At 37.4% G+C, this 26,454-nt stretch overlaps 1 protein-coding gene across 3 annotated transcripts; it reads left to right on the forward strand.

Annotated features, from left to right (window-relative positions):
- Positions 1 to 9,174: 9,174 nt before the first annotated feature.
- Positions 9,175 to 25,541, forward strand: XB5965586.S (provisional ortholog of NFKB inhibitor zeta S homeolog). 3 transcript variants are annotated; one of them, XM_018249705.2, is made up of 12 exons: positions 16,404 to 16,837; positions 18,997 to 19,124; positions 19,226 to 19,262; positions 19,707 to 19,804; positions 19,888 to 20,522; positions 20,735 to 20,840; positions 21,361 to 21,507; positions 21,993 to 22,056; positions 22,385 to 22,554; positions 23,079 to 23,189; positions 23,919 to 24,086; positions 24,650 to 25,541. In XM_018249705.2, exons 1-12 carry the CDS (start codon positions 16,618 to 16,620, stop codon positions 24,701 to 24,703), a joined length of 1,938 nt encoding a protein of 645 aa, XP_018105194.1. In that variant the 5' UTR covers positions 16,404 to 16,617; the 3' UTR covers positions 24,704 to 25,541. The 3 variants fall into 3 exon arrangements, with proteins under 3 accessions (XP_018105195.2, XP_041440063.1, XP_018105194.1); XM_018249706.2 differs by lacking the exons at positions 16,404 to 16,837; positions 24,650 to 25,541 and adding an exon at positions 9,175 to 9,364 and having other exon boundaries at positions 23,919 to 24,643; XM_041584129.1 differs by lacking the exon at positions 24,650 to 25,541 and having other exon boundaries at positions 16,393 to 16,837; positions 23,919 to 24,643.
- Positions 25,542 to 26,454: the final 913 nt, after the last annotated feature.

Here is a 26,454-nt window from a genome sequence, read left to right on the forward strand (position 1 = left end):
TTACCAGAAACTCTTCCTGCTGGTTTCTAAACATTAAAAAAAACCAAAGCAATTTGACGTATACATTCAATTTCATTTTACTGAATATTTTGTCTGTCATGAGTGGGTGACAAGTGAGTTTCTGAATTTGCCAGTAGGAAGCCTAGTCCTACAGGTGTTAGGTCCTGAACTGGAAGCTGTAATTTTAGGTGCTGATAAATGGAGCTGGCAAATGGAGCGGATTCACTTCTCTTAGCCTGCAGAAAAATGCAGGATAAGAGCAGCAGAGCCAATGCTCCTTGTGCCCTCAGCCTTAGATACAACTGTGTTGCATCAATTGATGAAGGCAGGTCTGGAAAATAGTGACTGTCTATGGCATCTTACAGCAGCCCCTCTGGCATTTGCAGGAAGCCACACATTGCCAGTCTAGGTCTGGAGTGGCACCAATTTCTTCTAAAAATCTAATAAAATAGATTTGCCAAACATACCTGTGAATCAAACAAAGTTATCTGGCATAACCCTATAATTGAAAATGTAAGGCTATTTTTATTAAAGAACAGGTAACAGCAAAAAATGTGTTATTTATGGTTTTAAATATAAATAAATATAGTTACACTGCTAGCAAAAAAATAATTGTGTGATTGCTTCAGGATCACAACCTCAGTTCATATAAATGATGTGTTACCATGGGATGGGGGAGGGTGCTATTCAGGGCAATATGGCACTTATTAACACAGCAGATAACAGATTAGTTGTATATAATATAATAGTTCTAACAGGGAAAGAGAATAAAGCAAAATAGTGGGAAAAAACAAGTTTCAACTTGTTTGAAAGGTGAATATACACTTACTGTGGACATCTATGACCTAACTTTTTTTTTGGACAAATCTTGCAACATTGTGATTTTTAACTTTTCCTAATATAGAAGTCTTCATTTATGCTTGAAGCAAGCCAAAATTCTTTAAATTAAATGCGAGTATCACAGAAGGGCTTGTGGTTCACTTGCAGAACATTCAAAATGAAACCGTTGAACGTGCTGTTTCCATTAACACACAAAACTATTTCAAAACTTGTGGCACATTAGGTTAAAAATGTGGCTTTCTGTAAGAGGATTTTTAATGTCTGTAACAACAGTAAAAAGGATACTGTCATGGGAAACATGTTTTTTTTTTCTAAATGCATCAATTAATAGTGCTGCTCCAGCAGATTTCTGCACTGAAATCCGTTTTTCAAAAGAGCGAAAATATTTTTTTATATTTAATTTTGAAATCTGACATGGAGCTAGACATATTGTCAGTTTACCAGGTACCCCCCAGTCAAATGACTTGTGCTCTGATAAACTTCAGTCAGAAGAACAATGGGAATGTAACCACATAACATCCCTGGTAGATATAAGAACAGCACTCAATAGTAGGATTTCATGTTCCACTATGACACCTTTAGTTACATTGAGTAGGAGAAATAATAGCCTGCCTGAAAGCAGTTCCACCCTGAAGTGCTGGCAAAATGACCTGATATGGCTGCCTACACGCCAGTATTACAACTTGAAAAAAAATACACTTATTGAGTTAGGAATGAAATTATACATGGTAGAGTGAATTATTTGCCGTGTAAACAGTGTAAATTTGGAATAAAAACTACACCATAAAAATCTTGACCGAATCCCTTTAAAATAAATTGAAGGGGCCTCTCAGGTTAATACATATATCCTATGCCCATATATGGCCAGTTCATAAGACCTGGAAAAATTGACAAATCATTGTTTTAATATAGTAGTCTTTCTGAACCAAACATACAGCTTTTACCAGTGCATGCTAACAGTATATTATATGTTAATTACTTTAAAATGCTTTAGTTTTTTTTGTTTTAATGTTCCTTTAATATATTAATGTATTTCAAATATAAACTACATCCTTTGGTAATTCTAAACCAAAATCAAAGATAAATTACATAAACCAAAAACAATTGCAAACCTAAAACTATTTTTATATTAATATAGCTATATATTAAGTGTTAAATACATGCCCAAATTAACGAAAGTATTGTTCTTAGAAACAGAATTGCATCTGCCATTTCCTCCTTTATAGAAGCTCTGATTTGTTTATTTTTAGTGCTTGTATTTAAGTTATTAGGAGTCCGTTTTTTTGGCGTTGTAGCTCCGTAGTTGCTGAGCCACAACTGTTCTGCTATTATACCAAATAATAGACAAAATATAAGAAATTACTCTTCTTCTGATCATCTAGAAAAACTCACTATTCATTCCCCGTTCCTCCTGTCACATATTCTGGTTCCCTTGCCTGCCAAGAACCCTCACCTTGGTTCTCTTACTTTAAGACCTGGAGGCATCTGAGTAGCCAAGGGCTCAGGCATGAGCCGTGACCAGAACCTTGGCATTTGTTCTGGGTTTTGGGATACTGAAGTGACAGAGATTCTAATAAAAACCAATGACCCGAGGATGCATGGCTATGCCCATTATGCTAAAACCACCCACAAATTTCTCACACCCTGTCCACTCTTAGTAACCCATATGCAAACTTTGGGGAACTCTCTGCAATGGGTAACCCTGTACCCAACTGATGACAGCCATGGAGCTAGTTGAGCTTAAAGAAAGCAAAACAAGGGCAATTAAGGAGAGAAATATATAATATAGTAAACACAAATCCCTACAGTATCATAAAGTGAGATTTCTGGATAGTGAGTAGTGATGCATGAATCATAAACTTTCAGACACACACTCAACCTCTTATGAAACCCAGCTGCAATCTGTATGCTTCACCTTGATGATAATCAGAAAATGTAGTGTAGGTTATACTTTTAATTGGCTAATTTAGTAGATTAGGAAATGCAAGCTTTCTGGAATGTTTAGGTTCTTGCTACATGAATAGCATCATACAGCAACACATCACAGGTAATATTTGTATATACTAAGCAATACAAGTGCTGCCAAACAGAGCCTCATGTAGGCTGCCAGTCCACATAGGGGCCACCAATAGTATTTGGCACCCCAGGAACTTTTTTCATGCTTGTGTTGCTCCCCAACTCCTTTTTTAATTGAATTTGGCTCATGGATATAAAAGGTTGGGGATCCCTGCCTTAGAGAAATCTCATAACAAAAAGATACATTTTCTATTCTTCACTGACATGGTAAAATACTTTTTTGGGAACTTTGTCTACACAGGCCACTAGGGATCTCTGGGAAGAGAGGGTAAGATGGAGGAAGCTGCAATTTTTCTGAAGAGGAGCACTCCTTCTATTATGCACCATGGTGCCTGTGCTGTTTAGCATTTCATTTACATGTGAACAAATGTGTTCATAAATTATCCCTATAGAGTCTGTTGCACAGATAGAACATTAGCTGCATATCTGGCACAATCACTTAGCATTAGGTTACACTGAAGTATAACTTTTTGGAGTAATATTTATTAATATATAACAAACTGTTTAGAAAAAAAACAATAAATATACTAAATAAGAAACTAAAGTAGATTATGCAGATCTTGTCTTTCTCCTTTTAGACTGGGGACAGTAAGACCTGCACTCCTATATCTTCTCTTTCTAGAAGAGACAGCACTAGAGATCCAATCCTCATTCCCCATAAGGGCAATGAGCTACTGCTTCCTTGCATATCTATCTATTCTATAGTATCTCTGATCATACTAAATTCATCATGATCTAGTGCCTCTATGAGAATTCGTTGGCTAGCTAATCTAGCTGCTCCTGACTGACAGATGGGTCTGCAATTTCCCACCACTTCTTTCCATTCTATAAAACAGGAGAGGTTCTTTCAGCATATCTGAGGGTCAGGTGAATGTATCTCAGACTATAATTAGTAATGCAAAGAATACAGAAAGCAAGGCAGTTCGAAAATCTGATGAAATTCTGGCACATTCCTAAACTAGCAAATTCCTCAATATACTGATTTGGATGTGTGCTAATTGTATCGACATTTTAAGCCTTCAGCAGTTTTCTTTGGCATATTTTTTACAGATACAGAATCACTTTGTGGAAGATGATAAAGCAAATTATCTACAAAAGTTTTTTTTTAAATAAAAATGGTTTTACTGATACAATAGCCTATAATATGTACGTAGAGGAAGCAAATGTGTGCACACTTTGTAGACTAATGTAGTCAGCCTACAACAAGGAATATTTTGGGGTCCCTTCAAGCCATATTTTATGTTTTACATATGTTTTATTTTGGTGCCCATTCATATGTGGGAGATAAGATGCTCCCTGGCTATCTCCTATAGAAGGCAGGGGGGGAGAAATTGAGCGACGCACAATGGATTGTCGCCCTCTCGACGTTCAAGAAAAGACCAGCAACACCGGGATTCCCTATAACAAGATCAAGTGTATTAAAAAGTGCACATACAGCCAACGTGATGTTTCGGTCCCATCTGGGACCTTTCTCAAGGCAAAATGCTGATAATCCAATTACATACATATACCCTAAGTGAACCAATCAGTGAATATTGACATCAGCAACATCTGATGTCAGTTCCCCACACCATATAGATAGGTAGTGTGGCAGTGTAATTATGTAACCATAGATACCCCCCACTGGTAAGGTCAGTAAATTTATTTTTAATTGACATGAGACATGTGAATCATTAGATAATAAAACAAACACTGATACTAGCACCTTAAGTACACTAAAAAGTCAGACACGTACACAATTTTAATTAATAGTATTTATTGCAACAACCTTTTTAGAACAAATGACACTTTAAAATGACAGAAATTATTTTATCTAATTGGATTATTTTATATGGCACATGTCACTTTAATTCGTTTAAAAACAGTAACCATAGATGTTGCTGATATCACTATTCACTGATTGGTTCACTTAGGGTATATGTATGTGATTGTATTTTCAGGAATTTGCCTTGAGAAAGGTCCCAGATGGGACCGAAACCTCATGTTGGAGGTATGTGCACTTTTTAATACACTAAGGGGCCGATTTACTAAGGGTCGAATATCAAGGGTTAATTAACCCTCGATATTCGACTAGGAATTAAAATCCTTCGACTTCGAATATTGAAGTTGAAGGATTTAGCGCAGATAGTTCGATCGAACGATCAAAGGATAATTCCTTCGATCAAACGATAAAATCCTTCGAATCGAATGATTCGAAGGATTTTAATCCAACGATTGAAGGAATATCCTTCGATCAAAAAAAGTTAGCCAAGCCTATGGGGACCTTCCCCATAGGCTAACATTGACTTCGGTAGCTTTTAGATGGCGAACTAGGGGGTCGAAGTTTTTTTGAAAGAGACAGTACTTCGACTATCGAATGGTCTAATAGTCGAACGATTTTTACTACGAATCCTTTGATTCGAAGTCGTAGTCAAAGGTCGAAGTAGCCCATTCGATGGTCGAAGTAGCCCAAAAAAAACTTCGAAATTAGAAGTTCCTTCACTCGAAGTTAGTGAATCGGCCCCTTGATCTTGTTATAAGGAATCCCGGTGTTGCTGGTCTTTTCTTGATTTATATGGCCTTTATACCGTGCACCCGGGTATTAAAATTGATACCGAGTGCTGCCCAGCTCAAGAATATATATATATATAAATATAAATATATATATATATATATATATATATATATATATATATATATATAGACAAATACAAGATTCCTCTGCACTCAACCCATTATCAATATATTTAAGACAGAGACATTTTGTGCATACTGCTACTGAAAAATGCCTTACCCTTTAAACAAAACAGGGATTGTTTGTCCATATATTGCAATATATTTAAGCTGGCCAACTACGTCAAAGTCATCCCATATCTGGCCAGTCCTACGCTTAATTTTCATCTGATTCATTAAGAATTCTATTGCTTCATTATACATTTTACAAAGGGACTAGGTTTTACCTGCAACTTACTAGCTGCTTTCAAAGTAAACCTCCATACTTGGCTGCCCTTTTATTAGACACCAGTGGGATCACCTGACTATAGTTGGAGAGGGTGGGAGCTACAACATGGAGCTGGTCACTGCTCTTGTAGAACTATAACAAACAAGGGAAAGTTGTGCTCACCACTAGTTTTTAAAAATCATTAGGCGGGGGTGCAATGAGGGTGTGACCACAAAATACATATAGACAAATACAAGATTCCTCTGCACTCAACCCATTATCAATATATTTAAGACAGAGACATTTTGTGCATACTGCTACTGAAAAATGCCTTACCCTTTAAACAAAACAGGGATTGTTTGTCCATATATTGCAATATATTTAAGCTGGCCAACTACGTCAAAGTCATCCCATATCTGGCCAGTCCTACGCTTAATTTTCATCTGATTCATTAAGAATTCTATTGCTTCATTATACATTTTACAAAGGGACTAGGTTTTACCTGCAACTTACTAGCTGCTTTCAAAGTAAACCTCCATACTTGGCTGCCCTTTTATTAGACACCAGTGGGATCACCTGACTATAGTTGGAGAGGGTGGGAGCTACAGCATTGCACCCCCGCCTAATGATTTTTAAAAACTAGTGGTGAGCACAACTTTCCCTTGTTTGTTATATATATATATATATATATATATATATATATATATATATATATATATATATATATATATATTTGGTATTTTTGCATTCAGGAGACATTGGACTTTGCAAATCAGTTGTATTTTTGTGCATAAAATAAATTAGGTTTCTGATTATTATTCCTTTATATTAAGGAATGTGTGATTTTGTTCATTTTTAGACATTTATAAGGCTATATATTGTTATTAAAGGGGAATTAAACAAAAAAACTAGCATATTAAAAACTGACAGGGAAATGATTAATACATGGCATCGTGAGGTGCAATATTTGTTTATATTGTAGCACTTGCAGCTGTTTTTGTAAATGATCCCCAATAAAGACCTTAATGCATTAGTATTAAGGAATGTGTGATTTTGTTCATTTTTAGACATTTATAAGGCTATATATTGTTATTAAAGGGGAATTAAACAAAAAAACTAGCATATTAAAAACTGACAGGGAAATGATTAATACATGGCATCGTGAGGTGCAATATTTGTTTATATTGTAGCACTTGCAGCTGTTTTTGTAAATGATCCCCAATAAAGACCTTAATGCATTAGTGTCATGGAATTCAAGATCAAGGTACATCCCAGTAAAGAGATGAGTCTGTGTTATAGTAGCATAGACAGTACCATGTTTAGTTAATGTATGAGGACTCATTTATGAACAAAGTGCCAAATGCAAATTTAAATCTGAATTCTACCCAGCATTCGAGAGTACAAGTGTGTGCTCGCCAAGTAGTGCTCACCGCAAACTGCATATCACCATGTTATAATTCCAGGAATATCTATGGTAGCTGGTGTTTATACAAGCTTGTCTTCGGGCAGACCTATAGCCTTTTTTGAGATATCATCGTCATCATTTATTTATATAGCGCTGTCAAGATACGCGATATGTTTAGGGTTGATACATTTTATTTGTTGAAACTTCCTTTGAAGACTACAAATATTTTTCCTCATCTATGTAAAATGACTACTACATCCTGAGATAGTTTCACTTTCTTGTTTTCGTTTCCAGCATGAGTACTATATTCCTGGTCTGTCAAGCTTAACAAAAAATTGAGTAGATGGTGTTTTTGCAAATACAGGCTCTGGTTCAACACTCCTAACAAATTAAGTAATGTAGAAAGATATTCATTCCACAATTAGGTATTCTTCATGCTGTGTCTTTAAAAATAACATCTATTATTTCTTTGCAAATCTGGTATCCAATAATTTAGGAGTAATTGTGCATAAATTAAAGGAATTGTTCAGTGTAAAAATAAAAACTGGGTAAATAGATAGGCTGTGCAAAATAAAAAATGTTTCTAATATAGTTAGTTAGCCAAAAATGTAATGTATAAAGGCTGGAGGGATTTGATGTGTAACATGTCAGTCAGAACACTACTTCCTGCTTTTCAGCTCTCTTGGTTTACACTGACTGGTTACCCTGGTTACCAGGCAGTAACCAATCAGAGAATTAAGGGAGGGCCACATGGGTCATATCTGTTGCTTTTGAATCTGAGCTGAATGCTGAGGATCAATTAAAAACTCACTGAACAGAAATGTACCATGTGGCCCCCCTTCAAGTCGCTGACTAGCTCAGAGTTATAGAGCTGAAAAGCAGGAAGTTGAATTCTGGCTGTTTTATTAGACATCTGTTCACTCCAGCCTTTATATATTACATATTTGGCTAACTAACTATATTAGAAACATTTTTTATTTTGCATAGCCTATCTATTTACACAGTTTTTATTTTCACACTGAACTGTTCCTTTAAGTCTTCTGGATTTTACAAATTCAATTTAAGACCCCTCCTTAATACCTTGTTATTAGTGATGGGCGAATTGATTCGCCAGTTCTGAATTCGTTTATTCGCTTTTTTTTTGCCCATTTTGTGGATTTCACGGGAAATTCGCAGAAGTCGTGGCGAAGCAAAACGGGACAAATTCGCCCATCACTACTTGTTATGCATTGTGACTATGAAGATTCTCATTTATCCAGGTCATGGTATATCTCATGTAAGTAATTCTAGAGCAACTGGACTTGCTGAGTAATCACTGAAGATGTTTCATTACTCATCAAAGCAGCTTATTCAGTTATGCATTGTGCTTTATCTAATCTTCCTGTGTTCTAGGGTGTGCTTAAGTTTGGTCCTTTCAGTAAACTGTAGATTTGCCCTCAATAATCACAACAAGGAAATGTATGCAACACAGCTTTTCATCTGTGGAGTGGGCATCTCAACAATGCTTATGACATGCCCGGATTTCCTTAAGATTGAAATAAAGCCTCCATATGAAATGAAAGGTATTAAGTTAACCCAAGTTACTGCAACCAAAGCAGCTGGCAGTCACTAATCTGGCTATCCAGGCTGCAACTAAAAGACCACTATATTTGTTATATCAGAGAGTTTACATAGAATGCTGGCCGGCTACTGCTTACTATTTACCCTTACTAATGACAGGTGTAGCCATCTGCAGAGGTAAAGCAACTAATGAACAGGATACTGCCACAGCAGCATGAGGTACTTCTCCCCGCCCCCAGGCTTGTAGCGCTCACAGCCAGTAATATGCTGGCCTGGGAATGTCCCATTACATACACTTGCTGCACCTGGGAATTTCCAAGCCAGTTGAGAGCCCAGTGCTGCCCTCGCTACACTCACTGCAAACTTCCCCTGGGCTTTTCTCATTGCTGCCAAAAGCTGCTGCTTTCACTTATGCCACTTAAACACATTATACAGAAGCAGTCCAGCACGTGAAGCAAGCTCCTCACCCCTTTGTGATTCTTCCCAGGCTTTGCCACGCAGGGTACACTGAAGATTCTGTGATGAAACAGGTGCTAGGCACAGCACTCACCATGCAGCAGCAGGTATGGCAGAAGCAGCTCATTATATGGGTATTTTACTATAACACATAACAAAGTAACACTCTGGGGCACATATATCACAGGAGAGCTCATTAGTTGCATTCTACTGACCCAGTACCCCATAAGCATAACCATAGTAAGGGGCAAGGAGGTATTTTCTCCTACTCTGGAGTTTGACCCTCAGACAATTGCCCAAGCTCTCCATAATTCTGTGCCTCTCTCCTGATAATAGTACAGCTCTCTCTGGCAGCTTCCGCAGCCTGAAATGTTTTACACTGTACCTTCTCTGTACTGCAGCCTGGTCACATGATGCTGTGTGTAAGGGAGAGTGTGAGTGGGGGGGGGGGCAGGAGAAAGAAAAATTGTTAGAAAATGGCTTTAGTTTGGGGAATCTTTGTGAGTTTGTTTGTGTGTGTGTATTGTTCATTAAAGGAGAACGAAACCCTAAAAATGAATGTGGCTAAAAATGCTCTTCTTTTATATAATGAACTTGTTACACCAGCCTAAAGTTTCAGCTTGTCAATAGCAGCAATGATCCAGGACTTCAAACTTGTCACAGGGGGTCACCATCTTGGAAAGTGTCTGCAACACTCACATGCTTAGTGGGCTCTGAGCAGCTGTTGAGAAGCTAAGATTAGGGGTCTTCACCAATTATCAAGCAGAAATTAGGTTTCTCTGTAATATAAACTGATGCAACAGTACTGATTATTAAATTCTGATGCTAGTTGCACTTGTTTCTGTGCTGACAGCCATATATTGTGACATTTATATACTAAGTGTACTGTATATTGTGCGTCTGTCCCTAAGCTCACTAAGTGACAACAGCACAGAGCATGTGCAGTGAATCAGCAGAAAAGAATATGGGGAGCTACTGGGCCAAAATAGTACAAGCTGGCACACAAAGCGAGTTAAACCGGGGTCATACCCCTAGTGCGTTTATTGCGTCACAACATTTCAGGGGCGTTCCCCCTTCTTCAGATGAGCTACTGGGCCATCTTTGGAGACACAGATCTTTACTGCTAAAGGGCTGTGGTTACCTTGGGCTGGTACAGAAGCCCAAAACATAATGTACCTGTATAATATTTCTAGATACTTCTTTAGTTAGGCTTTAGTTATCCTTTAAGTGGGGGACATGGCTACCTATGGGCTAGTGCACCAGGGCAACCCACCAATTCCCAGACTCCTTATTCTGTTAGGGATCCTGGTGGACACAGGTGAGAGCTTTCAGTTCAGAAGATGTTTTTATTAAAGGTGTATGTATGTATGTATATATATATATATATATATATATATATATATATATATATATATATATATGTATATATACTGCGGTTCCACAAGGGCTTGGAAGGAATGCATCCCTCCATTTCTTCATTTCTTTTACATTATCCTATGATGCTGAACAGATTTAATTCCTAAATGTATTCTAGATGTATTGATATATAAAAATAAAGTTGGTATTAATACATCTGTATATACAAAACCCATTGATTGCAATCAGATCTTACATTTTAGTAGTAATCATCCATCTCATACTAAAAAATCGATACCCATTAGTCAGCTAGCAAGGGCTGACAGAATAGTGAGTGATGTATAGGAGAAGGAGAGACAGCAAAAATTGATGTGTAAAAAATTTCAGGAGAGGGGGTATCCGGAATATAAGCAAACAAGCAAAAGGGAAAGTAGGTAAATTGAAAACAGTAAAAGTGAACGTATTCCCTTTGTGTCCCAATATGATAGCTATAGTAAAAATATTGTGGCAACCTTGCGCCACCATTGGCACATCTTACAAAGGGCTTATCCCGAAATTGGAGAATTTACATTGCCACCAGTGTTTTCGTATAGTAGAGGAAAAACAATAGGTGGTATGGTTACATCTACTAGAGTAAAGAAAAAACAAAGACAGATGGACACTCAGGGCCCGGGCCTAGTGCGGCATAAATTAAGTTAAGCTGCAGGGGTAGTCACCTCCATTTTGTTGCAGTAATCACTAGACATTTGTGATCCAGTACGCAAGGATGCACATGAGCGCAATCCTGTGGGAGGGGGATGCAGGAGGACACTGGCCTCTGCACAGGGTCGGACTGGACGATTGGGGGCCCTCCTGTTTCCAAAACTCAGGTGGCATCTACGGTGCACATGCACGAACACCGCCACGAGGTATGAATACCGGCGCATGATGCACATGCACGAATGCCGGTGCGCAGGTGCGAACTATTGCGCTTGGCACTTATTCGCAAATGCCACTGCACTGCCCTGCATTTCACTTTTTTTTTTTATGGGCCAGCCATAAGGGATCAGGGAGCAGGTCTGGGCCCATAGAAATGAATGGAGAGTGGTGATCTCTAACTTTACTCTTTGATAAATATACCCCATAGAGTCCAGTTGCGGGGACACTATACTTCTAAGTAGGTTATATATGCGTTGACTTGTCCATGTGGTACATATACATTGGTGAAATCTTCAACCAATTTGGGCAATATCAAACTGCCTGTATCAAAACATTTTTTAGATATGGGTCACAATGCAGACAAATTGAAATGTATGGTATTGGAAGGGATTCCACCCCTTAAATATGGAGGGAATCAGGAACTCAAGTTGAAAAAAAGAGAGGGGTGTTGTTAAAAACACTAGCACCAAATGGGCTGAATAGAGTTTATGACCTATATTTGTTTTTGTAAATAATACCATCTATTTATAGTTCTCTGATATGTTTGCGCTAAGGATTTGAATCAAGCAAATGTAGAAATAGTGATGTATATAATGTTGTTTATATCTGTTACTAAGATACCTTGATGTCACTTCCTGCTTGAGTCTTTTAAATGTTGGTGGGGGTTGTGTGTGTATGCATGTATGCTATGGGTGCAAGTTATTTAAACAAATAAGTTTGTGAATTGTAAGTACACTATATCTATGCATTACTAATTAAAGATCTAAAATGATGTGCAGTATCATGTAGCCACATAAGCTACATAAGCTTTGCTGTCACTGCCCCAGCAGCCCCTGGATATTCACTTATCACCAAAGGTTGCTTGTGTAGGGTAGAACTACCGACGCTCTGAGAGGAAACTGATGCGACGAGATGAAATGTCGGACCTTGTCGCTGAGTGCATACGTCATGACTGTCTGATGTGAACGCTGCACATTGTCGTCTTCATCCGACAGTTGTGTCGTGTCAGATGCACACAGCAACAAGGTCCGACATTTCTATTACTTACCTTATTTTTGTTGCATCCATCTCGTCACATCCGTTTCCTCTCAGCGCGTCGGATCTGTTGAAAAATGCTTGTGTAGTTCTACCCTTGGATAACTAATAAAGGATGCACCAAATGCAGGATTCAGCCAAATTCAAGTCTTTTTCAGCAGGATTTGGTTTCAGACAAATACAAGTGCCTGGCCAATGAAATTCAAACTAATTACACAATTATGGAAGCTGAAAGAGATTTTCTCCAATTATTTTCCTACAAAGCTGACATAACCCTGGGTTACTCAGGAATTAACAAATTAAGACACCAACTCTGTATTTTATTCCCCCTGGTTTTTACAATTACCCCTCAGAGTAGGGTTGCCACCTCACCCCTTTAAAACCGAACACATATGAAATCCACAGCCTGCATGACTTTGCCCCCCCTCCCGGCATTTCAGAGGATTTCCTGGAGCTTTTTACTCACTTTTACCTGCAGCATAAGAAATGGGCAAAAGATGCATTTGCACAGTGAACCTTATCAGCATATTCATCCATAATAACTTCTGATTGAAGTATCTCATAGAAATTACTCCTCATTTTCAGTGAGAAGGCTCTACTACTATTTTAAAGGGGAGGTCTCGAAACAGGTAATTGGAAGTGGTTATGTGCATGGGTGAATGGGGGCACATTTTTCGAACTGGGTAGTGGGGGTCCTTGGCAATCAATGGTAGTTGGGACCCTGGCAATCAGTTCTTTTAACTTGGGAGGGGGGGCTGCTTGCCCTTTCCATGTTTTTTTTTTTTGCTTTGCTTCACTTCTGCATAGGTGCTACAAAATGTTTGTACTTTCATGGGAATACAGCATACTACATTAATCCTAATTAAATTGCACTTCATTTGTTTAACCACTAGCTGTCATCAGGCATCTTGCTTTGTGATTATACCCTCACTGTATAATTTCAGTTGAAGCAGAAGTGCAGATCTTAGTGCTGTTCTAAGTTCAACTTTTCATCTTGCCAAGAACACCCCAGCTAATTTTAATCTTAATATGCTTCTGTTTGCGCAGGGCTATCCAGCTAGAGGCCAGAGGGCTGCATGTATATTCTGGAATTGTAATTATTTATTCATTTTGATGGTATTTGAACAACAACATGCCTTGTCCCCAAAACCACCTCTCCAAGCCCAGCTCCCTCTTTATTAGAGATAAGTGTGAAGGCACATAGAGCTACTAGTAGCAGCTATTTGTTATAGCTACAAAATAGACAATTGTGATAATTGGCTTTCCTAAGACATTATGTATGTTTTAACAGAGGCAATTCTCAGTATTGTCCTAATCTAAAGGTTCAACTTTAAAATATTTTATACCTGAGCTATACCTAGAGCTAGGAGCCAATCAAAAAGACACTAGGGATCAAAGAACATATTACATAATTCCACAGTCTTCCCATTTCCCTCTACCAACTGATCTACACAGTGTTTCCTTGAGAGAGGTATAGATCACATCCCATGTCATCATATTATTTTTCTGGTGTTCCCTTTCTCTACAGTTAGGGATGCCATTTAAAGGGGTTGTTCACCTTCCAAACCCTTTTTTCAGCTCAGTTGTTTTCAGATTGTTCCCCAGAAATAAAGACTTTTTTCAATTACTTTCCATTTATTTTTTACTGTTCTTCCAATAGTTTAAAGTTGAATGTTTGTGTCTCTGGTGTTTCAGTCTGGCAGCTCAGTAATTCAGGTGCAGATTCTGAACTGTTACAATTTTGCAACATTTAGTTGATACATTTCTCAGCAGCATTTCTGGAATATTAGCAACTATTGTATCAATTCTAACAGCTGCCTGTAATGAAACCCAGAAGTTCTACTCAGCAGGGACAAAGATAAGAAATGTATCAACTAAATGTATCCATTTAGAACAGTTTACAGGGTTGGCGGCCCCTCTCCTAGAGCTGCTTCAGAAGGTGACAAATTACACTTTACACTTCAATATTAGAAAAACGGTCAGACATAGAAAATCGAAAGTTATTGTAAAAAGTCGTTATTTCTGGTGATCTATCTGAAAACAACTAGTTGATTGAAGGTGAACTACCCCTTTAAGGAGCATATTTACTAATGTTATGTGGTATATGTAATAGTACAATATTTGTTCCAGCAAAGGAAGCATGTACTTTGACTAAAGGAATAGAAGTATTATGCTCAAAAATAACTGGATGCATTAAGTACATTTATTGACAGTCCATAAACATAACTGACACATCAGATTTATTACATCAACTAACTTTACCTTTTGTACAGTAGATTGATACTTCTTTATAGGTTAACAATATTCCTATTAATATTATGATACAGTAGAACCCCCTGATTTTACGTTACGAGTTTTGTGCCAAGTTTTCCCTGAGTTTACATTTTTTCCCCTCATGATCCCTTCAAGTTCTAATGTATTTCAAAGAGAGCAATTCTTTTTTTTACGTTTTGCTCTCAGATTTCATGCCGCTTTATTATCCTATCCTTGTCCTTTTGCCATCTCTCATTTTTTTTTCAGCAAAAAAGCCTCTAACTTTTAGTGTCTGGAATTGTGAAACTTTTGTGCGGATGTGGGCGCCATCTTGTGTTCTCTTGCTAAGGAACTATGTAAAGGGGGCCAGGCCCGGACTGCCAATCTGTGGGTTCTGGTAAATGCCATAGGGGCTGCTATAAGGTCCCATAGAAAGTCCGTATTTAGTGGGCTGGTGGAGGCTGATTGGGCCTCTGTGTACTTGAAATACCAGGGCCTATTTTAATTCTCAGTCCGGACCTAGTCTCAGTCTGAAGAGACAGTCTGTGCTAAAGGAGGAAGGGACCAGGGCACAGGGTGGCCAGCGGCAAATGGAAGCACTAAGCAGAGCTGTTCTTGAGAAGGGGGGATGGGGCTGGTAGGGCACAAAACTGGTTACAAGCAGCAGTCTGGAGAGGCAAGCATTGCGTATTGCTGTGTGAGAGGGGGCTGGGAAAGCAGTCCAGAGAGGCAAACTTGCTGAATGATCTGTAAGGCACCGGGGCACAAGGCTGTGCTTGAAAAGGAGGGGCAGACAGGACACAAGATACAACCCTGATGCAAGATTTGCTGGAAGAAAAAAGGGGTTTTATGTTTTTATTGAAAACTTTCGGGGTTGGGGCAGTAGTCTGGAGAGGCAGAAGACTGTAACGAAGACGAATAGAAGCGACAGCTGTGCTGTAGAAGGAGGCGGGGTGGGCAGGACACAGTGCTGTGCAAAGCAATGTTGCGATACAAACTGCTGAAGGAGAAGTAAGGGACCGTAGCACAAGAACAGCAAAGGGACTAAGCGTTGTGGAGTGAGCAGGGAAAGACACACGGTAGTTAGCAGCAGTCTGGAGAGACCGAGTGTGCTGATGTTTCCGTACCTTACTGCTGAAACCTGTGAAATAACTGCTTAAAGGAATTGTGTTTCAAATAAAAAAGTAATCCATGCACATTTATGTGTCGGTAACATATTCCCCTTATTCTACATTTTTCCGGATCTTACACATTTTCTCCATAGTCCCTTGAAAACTGTAAAATGGGGGCTCTACTGTACATTGTGTAATTATGCAAGAAAAAGTAACCCTATTCTTTTTGAGAACAGCGTCTCTTGTATGTGTAATGGCTTCCTGTTTCTTCCCCTTCACTGGGTGTGCTGCTGCCAATACAAGCTACACACCTTCGTGCTTCTGGCCTGACTTGTCAAATTCCGTCTGGTTTCGCAATGTGCAATTATCAAGTTACGGTAATTCCTGCCTCTCTGACGCACCCACCCATGTTATTTTCAGCTGGGAGCCAATAACAAGGACGCTAGTGATCTTATTTGTTTTCCTATTGGTCAATCCCCGGAAAACGGGGGTGGGAGAGAGAGGCTGCTTTATAAACCCAGCTGGACTTTCCCAGAACCACAGTGGTAAGAAGAGTTTTTCCGGGTGCCTTAAGTTTACAAACTCGTCTTCTCCCCACACCTGGGAACACAAAAAGAAAGAGCTGGACATTAGCACAATATCACAGCAGTTCCTGTACTCTGGCCCTTGTTCCTTGCACAGACAGGATGATTGTGGAGCGCTTCATTGAGGACTCAAATGATCTGCTGGACCAGGACCTGATGAGCAGCCCCATGAATCTGGCGTATTTCTACGCAGGATCCCCTACTTCAGATTCTTGTGGATCGTCTCCTATCCACTTCCATTCCTCCTCTGCTCCAAGTTCACCCAGCTCAGACGCTGAGGTGCCAGGGAGCCTGAATGCATCCTGGCCTCACACTAAGAAAGGTAATTAGAGAGGAGCATAGACAGGTGACACCCTTAAGGTGGCCATACATGGGCCGATAAAAGCTGCTGACAGACCAAGTCAGCAGCTTATTGGCCCGTGTATGGGGCCCTCCGGTGGGCTTCCCCATCGGGCAGATGTCGATCGGACAGGACTAAAAATCCAGTTGGATCCCGGCCGCATCCGTTTCGTTGATGCGGTTCCGTGATCCGACCGCCCGTTTCCCATTGTTAGTATCCTAGTACCCTAGGGCCCAACGATCAGATCAGCCTGATATTGCCCACCTCAAGGTGGGCATGTCGGGGAGAGATCCGCTAGTTTGGCAACATCGCCAAACGAGCAGATCTCTCTGTGTATGGCCACCTTAAGATGATGAGCAGGCATATTTATTATCTACTTTTAATTTCCATTTAACTGATGTGTTATTTGTGCTTGTGTGCTCCTATAAAAGTATGTGCTAAAAAAAGTGGCACAAAACACTCTGTTCTTAACAGAGTGTGCAGTTCTGTTTTTTAGTAATAGACCAGGGTGTATTTACCTGTCATACAGGATTGTCTGTGCTTTTTTTTGTGTTCACATAATTTTTAATGATCCATTTGTGGGTTTTACACACATGATTGGGCCCCTTATGCATTTTGGTTCTGATGCCAACTGTGACAGGTAGAAGTAGAGAATGTCTGAGATAATGCTGGTTTCACAAAGCCAAGTTGCGTGTAAAGACTGTTTGTTTAAGGTGATATATATGCTGAAGAACTGGTTTTCTAGACCTGTTGCATTATTCAACAATCTTTTCATTTTACCTCTACAAACTGAGTGACCTAGTGCTTCTTTGAGACAGAGGTATAGCTCAATTCCCAAGTATTTATATTGTTATATTCTTTTATAGTCTTTTTTTATGTCTTTTTATTTTTTGTTGGATTCCCTTCCTTTGCAGTACACCCGATAGTGCTTTCATTTGCTTCTTATTCTCTGTATTCATAGTTTCCCAAAAAACATACAAATCTGCATATCCATGTTACATCCAATTGATGGACGTAGTTTCCTGCTTTTAATAGTTCTTTTTTTTTGTTTTGTTTTTAAATGAGCCATTCTCTGCTTTAAAAAAATGGGGAAATAAATGTTATTATAAGAAATATGGCCAATTCTGTGTTTAGTATGTAATTTATAATAGAATGTTCCTATTTTATTTTGCCCAGCAAAAGAAGCATGTACTTTTGACTGAAGGAATAGAAGTATTATGTTTAAAGAAAACTGTCTTGTGAAAATGCATGCATTTAATAAGTTAATAAACTGTCCACAAACATAACTAACTTATGCGAGATTTATTACATCCACCAACTTAACCTTTTGCACTAGGTTGACACACATTTTATGTTAATACATTTTCTAATACCAATTGTGGATACATTTATTGTTTAATATTTTTTTAGAGAATTGGTATTCAGTTTTTGCAAAACTATTAGGGGTTGCTGTATTCTTTTTCAACATTAATTTCAATTATACCTATATAGGACTACGGTGATGGTATTTGTAATAAGGGCACACATAATCGCTATTCTCTTGTTTTGAATAACAAATATTCCTGTTAATATTATTATGTATACATTAAAGGAAAACTATATCCCCAAAATGAATACTTAAGCAACAGATAGTTTATATCAAATTGAATGACATATTAAAGAATCTTACCAAACTGGAATATATATTTACATAAATATTGCCCTTTTACATCTCTTGCCTTGAACCACCATTTCGTGACTCTATCTGTGCTGCCTCAGAGATCACCTGACCAGAAATACTACAACACTAACTGTAACAGGAAGAAGTGAGGAAGCAAAAGGCAGAACTCTGTCTGTTAATTGGCTCATGTGACCTTACATGTGGTTTGTATGAGTGCACAGTGAATCTTACGATCTCAGGGGACGGCCCTTATTTTTTAAAATGGCAATTTTCTATTTATGATTACCCAATGGCACATACTACTAAAAAAGTATATTATTATGATAATGGTTCATTTACATGAAGCAGGGTTTTACACATGAGCTGTTTTACTCAGTATCTTTTAATAGAGACCTACATTGTTTGGGGGTATAGTTTTCCTTTAATGATATATACATTAATATAATATATATATATATATATATTTTTTCTTTTTGGGCAGCTGGACATCGTGTAGTGGGTTGTCAGCATAATGGAACATTCCAAGGTGTTCGTGTAAAGAATTCTGTAAGGGAACTACTTATGCAGCTAAGAAGTAAAACTGGTCAAGAACGAGCAGATGATATTCAAGTAAGTTCGATTTGTTATATCCCTCACCCTCCCAAACTCATTTATTTTTGTGTGTACTTGTGTAATGTAATACAAATGATGCATTTTATTTTTCTTTACAGAAACTGCAAAATGGAATGAGCTTTGAACAGTACACAGGTATGGAAATTCTAGTATAGGTATGGGTCCTATTATCCAGAATGCTCTGGCCTCTGGGTTTTTCCGGATAATGGATCTTTCCGTAATTTGGATCTGCACACCTTAAGTCCACTAGAAAATCATGTAAACAATAAATAAATCAAATAGGCTGGTTTCGCTATAATAAGGGTTAATTATATCTTAGTTTGAATCAAGTACAAGACTCAGTTTTATTATTACAGAGGAAAAGGAAATCATTTTTAAATATTTGGATTATTTTTATAAAATGGAGTCTATGGGAGATGACCTTTCCGTAATTAGGAGCTTTCTGGATAACTGGTTTCCAGATAACTTCCCATACCTGTATATATTTGACTAGCAATGTCTATGCCCTTAATTCAGATTATAATACAACCTGTTTATCATTATTTATAGTTTTTTTTATATATATTTTTTGTCTTTAAGAATTGAAAAACATCTTAAGCAAAAAACGGACTCATGACTTTCCTTTGGAAGGACCAGTTGCAAAAAAGCATTGCTCTTTTCAACCTAGCTTATTCTTGGTAAGAAAAATGGGTTTTTTTTAACACCCATAACGTAAATTTTTTTGTTTTGTTTCTTACATGTCCCTTTTTTTTTTATACAGACACCTCCAAGTACACCAAATTCAAATGAAAATATGGATGATGCGCCTAAAAGTGATATAGATATTCTTCAGAGTCTGATAAATATAAAAAATGAATCCAAACCAGTCTCTCTAAATACTGTGCAAGTTAGCTGGATGGAAAATATGTCACAATTTGACAGTACGCAAGAAGCGCTATATCAAGTTGTTCCTGAGTCACATGCTTTTCCCTCGTCACAGGCATACCAAGCTTTCTCCCCACCACAAACAAGTGAGCCATGCCTGTTTCCTCTGCAAAATCCTGATGTTCCTGTACACTGTAATTCGGAATATAATTTCCAAGATGGCACTTCAGTCCAAAGTTATCTAGGTTTTCCAAATGAGGAATTTTCAGACTGCCAAGTCCAAAGCTTGGTGTCTCTACTTGTGGATCCAGCACATTCACCTGAAATGATACCTTCAGTGAAGTCGAGTCCTCCAGTTCAAAATTATTGTACTACCCATGTGCCCCCACAGATGCTTGTTCCAGAGAGAAATAATTCAAATCCTTTTCAGATTGGCAAAACATTCTTCCATTGGCAGATTGAACAAGAAGAAAAGAAAATGGCCAATGTTACCCAGGAGCAGCTTCTTTTTAAAGATTCTGATGGCGACACGTAAGTTCTGTTGTGCTGTAAATTTTGTTTCTGTCCTAAAGAAAGAAGCAATGTTTTGTTTTTGGTGATCAGAGCAACTTTTGGGTGTAGATATGCAGTTATCAGAGAATTTTTTTTAATGTGTTCATAGCAGAATATTAAAGTGGCTGATTGACATTTGTTGTGCCTTGTAAGATTAAACAAGTTAAACAAATCACATATGTATGCCTTAGGTACCTTCACATTTGCGTTGCACAAGGAAGAAGAGCGATGTGTTATGTTATTGCACGCAAGATGTCTGCCCTTAATATGTTGGATATAAAAGAGCAAAATAATCAGGTGAGTTAAACTTTGTGTAGTTGTCTTGGCTGACTTCCAAGAATCACAGACTTACCTCTTATTGGTTTTTTAGCAGTTACGATTATATTTTTTTAAACTGGTAGCCAACTCACTCAATGAGCCCCCGCATATCAAATGCACTGAAGATGGATGTATATATATTGGATTGGAAAGGAATGGTGTCTGTCTGTGTAGGTTGTACACAGAATTTTTCTGTGTGCAACTCTCTAATTTGCTTGGGAAGACCTTTTTAATGACTGCCCCTAACCCTAGACTTTTCTGTTCTTATCATGCTTTCTATTGTGCCAGTATGTAATATATTCCTTTATGATGGACTGAAAAATCACTGACAATAGCCTTTATTGCAGTAGAAATTAATTTTCTATATCCCTACGACTGGAACACACACACACAAGATTTGTGTTCATTTGAAAAATGCTTTAAGTCCCACAATCCAAATAACATGTCTTTACTAATATGTGGACAGTGCAGTTGACTTTTTCTTTGAAAATCTTTGCAGAGTGCTTTGCAAGTTGCAGTGGCTGCCAACCAGCATCTCATTGTGCAAGACTTAATAAGCCTTAGAGCCCAGGTGAACACTATAGATTACTGGGGAAGAACACCTTTACACGTCTGTGCTGAAAAAGGCTACTTCCAGGTTTTACAGGTAAGAAGTACAGATGATGTTTTTCTTGTGGAATCTAGTTTCTATGAAAAACTTTGAAATTCTATCATCTTAGCATTATCAACAACAAGATGTGCAGTAACATATATTCACTCTTGCAGGGAGTGTTGAAAATTTGTGTGTTCAGCCTATAGTTAGAGTAGGGTAAAAATTAAATCGAGAGGTGCTTTTATTGATTCTTTTCCTTTGTGCCAGTATCACTTTCAAAAGAAAGGACAGCTTTCTAAATTTTGTTTCTATAGTTAGAAACAAGCAGAGTTTGCCATTTTATACATGCACAATACTTCACTTTTATCAGGCTACCTGGCTTAATTATACTAATATGTAGGTGTATGTACTATTCTTTATAAAACAAAATTAAGTAGAAATATGCTGTATTGTAGCCTTTACATGTTTCATTATCAGATAGATGATGCAAAACAGGCTTTTATATTTTGCCGACTGTTTTTTGTGTATGAATTTTGCAGGCAATTCAAAAAAGTACTTCTGAGAGCAACCAGCATTTAGCTGTAGAGGAAAAAAATTATGAAGGTAAGCTGCTTAGGAACTTTACGTACTGTATAATAGTTGAAGTTGGTGGACATCCATTTATTAAGCAAGTTGTTTTTGTAGACTTAAAGAGAGATTTGTGTAATATTACATACAACCACAGATGTGTAAGGAAAAGTTAAGTAGAGTGCACCAGAACTCTGTGTTGTAAATATGTTGGCAGACAATACTTTTGGACAACTAAAGAAACACTGGCAATGCACAAGGAGAATAAGGTCAGACAGTTGCAAGTGCTGCAGAAAAGGTCAGCTTTACAACATTACTGTACATTCCTCCCCAACTATGTATATATGTTTGCTGTGTTTCATAGGTCTGACGGCTCTGCACTGTGCAGTGATTGCCCACAATGCAGTAGTGCAGCAGTTACAGAAACATCTGCAGGATCGTAGCCCTGAGACAGAGGAGCTGTTGCTTAAGAACAAGGCGATGGTTGACACAGTTAAGATGCTTCTTCAGATGGGAGCTTCTGTTGAAGCCAAGGTAAGCTTGGAGACCTATGGTTAAACATCAGTTGATTTCACACAAAAAAAAAAAAAAAAAAAATTACATTTTTTTTTAGTTCATGACACATAGGCTGAACCTCAAAAAGTAGACCGCATACTTAGCACTGAACCCTTAAAACATTCACTGAAACTCTTCCCCAATCCCAAGCCATTCTAGCACTTAAACATTATTTTCTGTCACCTGTGTTCTGTAAAACAAGGTATAGGATAAGATCAAAGCTAACGAAAAAAAGTTTTGCTGTGATGAATAATATTTTTCATTTATCACATGTAGAAGTATTACAGGAAAATGCGTAAAAGATTATCAGTAGAATTTGCTGGTGTATTTTAATTTCTGGGTTTTTTTTTTTTTTTATAAAAATGACTGTTTAGGAAACTTGCTGCTATATACATTGTCTATAAAATGTTTTATATATATGACAGACTGCTTGATGCTTTCTATAATGGCTCTTATTATTCAGTGGATGCAAAGTACATATAACCTGTAATTTATATTAACAGGATAGTAAAAGTGGACGCACTGCGCTACACATGGCTGCAGAAGAAGCAAATCTTGAATTGCTTAGTCTTTTTCTGGAGCTTCCAAAAGCACTGTCTTTCATAAATGAAAAGGTAAATATATTCATGTTGATTCTATATAATTTTTTATGCAGTGAACACAAGTTCTACTAGATTTATTTTACGATATCACACAAATGACATGTTTGGAAATACAGCTAGCAGGGCTTGTTATAGTTAACAATAACAACTCAAAATAAAAATGTACGTATAATATGAGGTCATGTTTCCATATATTTATCTTGTAATATTTAATGTAAAGCATAGTATGATAGTCTAGAAAAGAGAAAGCAACTAACCTTGCTTTGGTTATAAGAGCAGCTGTCATTGACATTAATTCATCCAAAGTGTGGCGAATACCTAATAATTCTAATACATAAATTATTATAAATACGTGTTTATATATAAGTTGTCTATTAGTCTGCTTCTTCAATCTAATATTGTTTTTCTATTACACACATCTCAGCTTTGCTGTTGACAGCAGTTCATTGCAAATTACTTATTTGTACTGGAATCAGCCAGTTAGAGCAAGTAAAATGTGATGGCAACTTACAGCATGAATGTGTTATTTGCAGCAAGAATATTCACATAAGGACTTCAATCTTAACCTAAGTGTACTGAGCCTTTTCATGTTTTTAGAAACATTGCCATTAGTAAAAAAAAAAGTTAGTTTTACAGTGTTACAAAATCTCTTCTGTCTTTTAACTTAAACATATGCTCCTATTGAATACTCTGAGAAACCAATTTGATGTCTTGTCATTTGCTATTTCATCATCTTTGCAGGCTTACAATGGAAATACAGCTCTCCATGTTGCAGCCAGTTTGCAGTACCGAAAAACCCATCTTGGAGCTGTTCGGCTTTTAATGAGAAAAGGTGCAGATCCAAGTGCTAGAAACCTAGAGAATGAGCAGCCTGTTCACTTGGTTCCAGATGGACCAGTTGGGGGAGAGGTAATGCAGCAAAATAATTTTGGTTGCAAAAATTGTATTATTAAGCTATCCTTTAAATGTTTTAATTTTGCTGCACAGTACATACATAGACATAGATTTATTATTTGGCAGCTAGACACAACTTCAGATGATAAGAAACACAACTGATGACTTTTTGTAATTGAGTTGGAGGTGATCAAGAATGTTACGACAAATTATATATTAAATAATGGAACCTTGTAAAGTGCAAAATCAAAACATTGTAATCTAGCTTAATGGGTCTTCATTGATGCTAGAGGAAACATTGCATTGTGTTACATTAATTTCTACATGTTTTTATATACTTTAGGGGACATACATTTAAACATATTTCTCACTTTCTCTGCAACACTCCTCAGCTCCAGTCCCTATACAATATAGTATTTCATTCAAATTTTTATCATTTAGCATTTGCATTACTTATGCTGCTTAAAACTGCCATGTGAGAAGTACCCTAAATGTATGGTCACTCCGTTAAGGATTAATTGTGTGTTGTTTTTGTGTTGCACTATATAACTAAACTTTATTGGTTTCTTTTTATACAGATAAGGAGGGTTCTCAAAGGAAAATCAGTCCAGCACCGAACATCCTTTTTCTAATCTCTACTGGAATTTATTTTGGCACTCACTGCTAGTTAAGCAGTCCTTTATCTGTAAAGAGATTTGCCCTGTGGCAAATGTATGTTGGTTTCTATGAAACTGAAAAAGTTAAAGCTATTATATAGTTACTTATACACACCATAGCACTTGAGGCTTTGGACTGTCCTTTGCCTCTGACAGTTTGTTTTATTAGATGGAAGCTTTCCTTTACCGTACACATTATCTCTGTACGACTAAAGATTTTATTTTTGTGTTTTCAAAACTTAATCCATGTTGATAAAAACTTTTCATTTGTTCTATAATAAATAAAACTTACATTTTGTAACCTGTTAAAATGCAATGCAAAGTTAAACATGATGACAGTTGTTAATAGTGTACCTGTAGTTAACAAATTATATCTGCAATGTCCACGGATAAATATCTGCATTAAAGAATCCATAATTACTGCTACAATTAAAAATGTATCAATATTAGATTTGCTGAGGTACTTGTAGGGATAACACTTTATTAAGTAGAATGTAGTTTATTTTATAATGACATTGCCATTGTTTTATTATGTTTGACTATGTTATGCTATGTTTGATTCTCATAGTTTATGTTCTTATGCAAATGTTCCTATCCTTGGAATTCTTAGTCTATAAAAAAGAATTTCAATTATGTATTCTTATTATATATATATATATGTATATTATATATTTTTTTCTTCAATATAAGAAACCAGTAAATCTTAAGTTTTATGTAGTATGTCTTGTAGACAGAATATTTAAGTATTTGAAATTTTTCAATAATTGTTTATGACTGAAATTACCAGAATTTTAATAAAATTGTGACTGAAAACCTATTTCTCCCCTTCATTTTCTTGGATATGTGCTGAAGTAATATGAATAAAACTTCACCAGATCTGATGTTATGCCTGGGTCACATTGTGCTCAAACAAAGATCATGCTTGCTTCCATAGTAGCCAGTCGAGAGTTGGATGTTACTGAGTTCGATTTTACAATAATGAAATGAAGCAAGCAAACCACTGAGTATTACAGGGCTAAGGCAAACAGTGCTGTCTTTGTTAACAAATCAGAGCAGTTCAGAATATTGAGTGCAGATCACAGCACTGACAGGAGCACAGGTGACCTACTGTATATTTAAAGCCTGCCCAGAGCAGATGTTAAGTACCGAGCTCCCTTGCTCGTGGGTGCAGCTGTATCTAGGGTTGAATTAAAAATTTGAGTTCGATTTTCGAGATTTATCATACCCTGGCCCTTTAAGAACTCAAATGAGACTATTCGTCACCTAAAACCTGCAGACTTGCTGTTTAAGTCAATGGTAGAGGTCCAGGGATTAATTTTGAGTTGTTTGGAGCCTTCCTGACATTCTAGTTTTTTTCAGAGAAAAAACTGGAATCAGGTTTTTAAAATTTGAATAGAATTTGATTAGAGTTTTCGGGTCGATTACATCCACCCGAGTTTAAAAAATTTGATTTTTTTTTTTTTTTAAATAAATTTCAATTGGTCGAATTTCAAATTTATGGGAGTTTTTGACCTTTGATAAAAGTGCCTTCCTGTGTCCTTTGATGCTCTTTCCTTGCCTGTCCTGAATGATTCACACCATATGAACAAGGCCATCTAAGCTTACACCCCTCTAGTATGCTTTGCTGCCATGCACAGGCACATAGTGAGAGAGGTGCAACACCTTGTGCTTTATTCATGGGCAGGATGCAAAGTACAAAAGAATAGTATGGTGCTATGCTCCTGCAT

Source organism: Xenopus laevis, chromosome 2S (genome assembly GCF_017654675.1).
Source record: "Xenopus laevis strain J_2021 chromosome 2S, Xenopus_laevis_v10.1, whole genome shotgun sequence".
In the NCBI taxonomy this organism is placed as follows: Eukaryota; Metazoa; Chordata; class Amphibia; order Anura; family Pipidae; genus Xenopus; species Xenopus laevis.

Coding starts and splice junctions, on each gene's coding strand:
- XB5965586.S (XM_041584129.1), top strand. CDS start 16,618: ATGATTGTGGAGCGCTTCATTGAGGACTCAAATGATCTGCTGGACCAG. Junction 22,057..22,384: donor AGAGGAAAAAAATTATGAAG/GTAAGCTGCTTA, acceptor TGTGTTTCATAG/GTCTGACGGCTCTGCACTGT. Junction 23,190..23,918: donor TGTCTTTCATAAATGAAAAG/GTAAATATATTC, acceptor TCATCTTTGCAG/GCTTACAATGGAAATACAGC.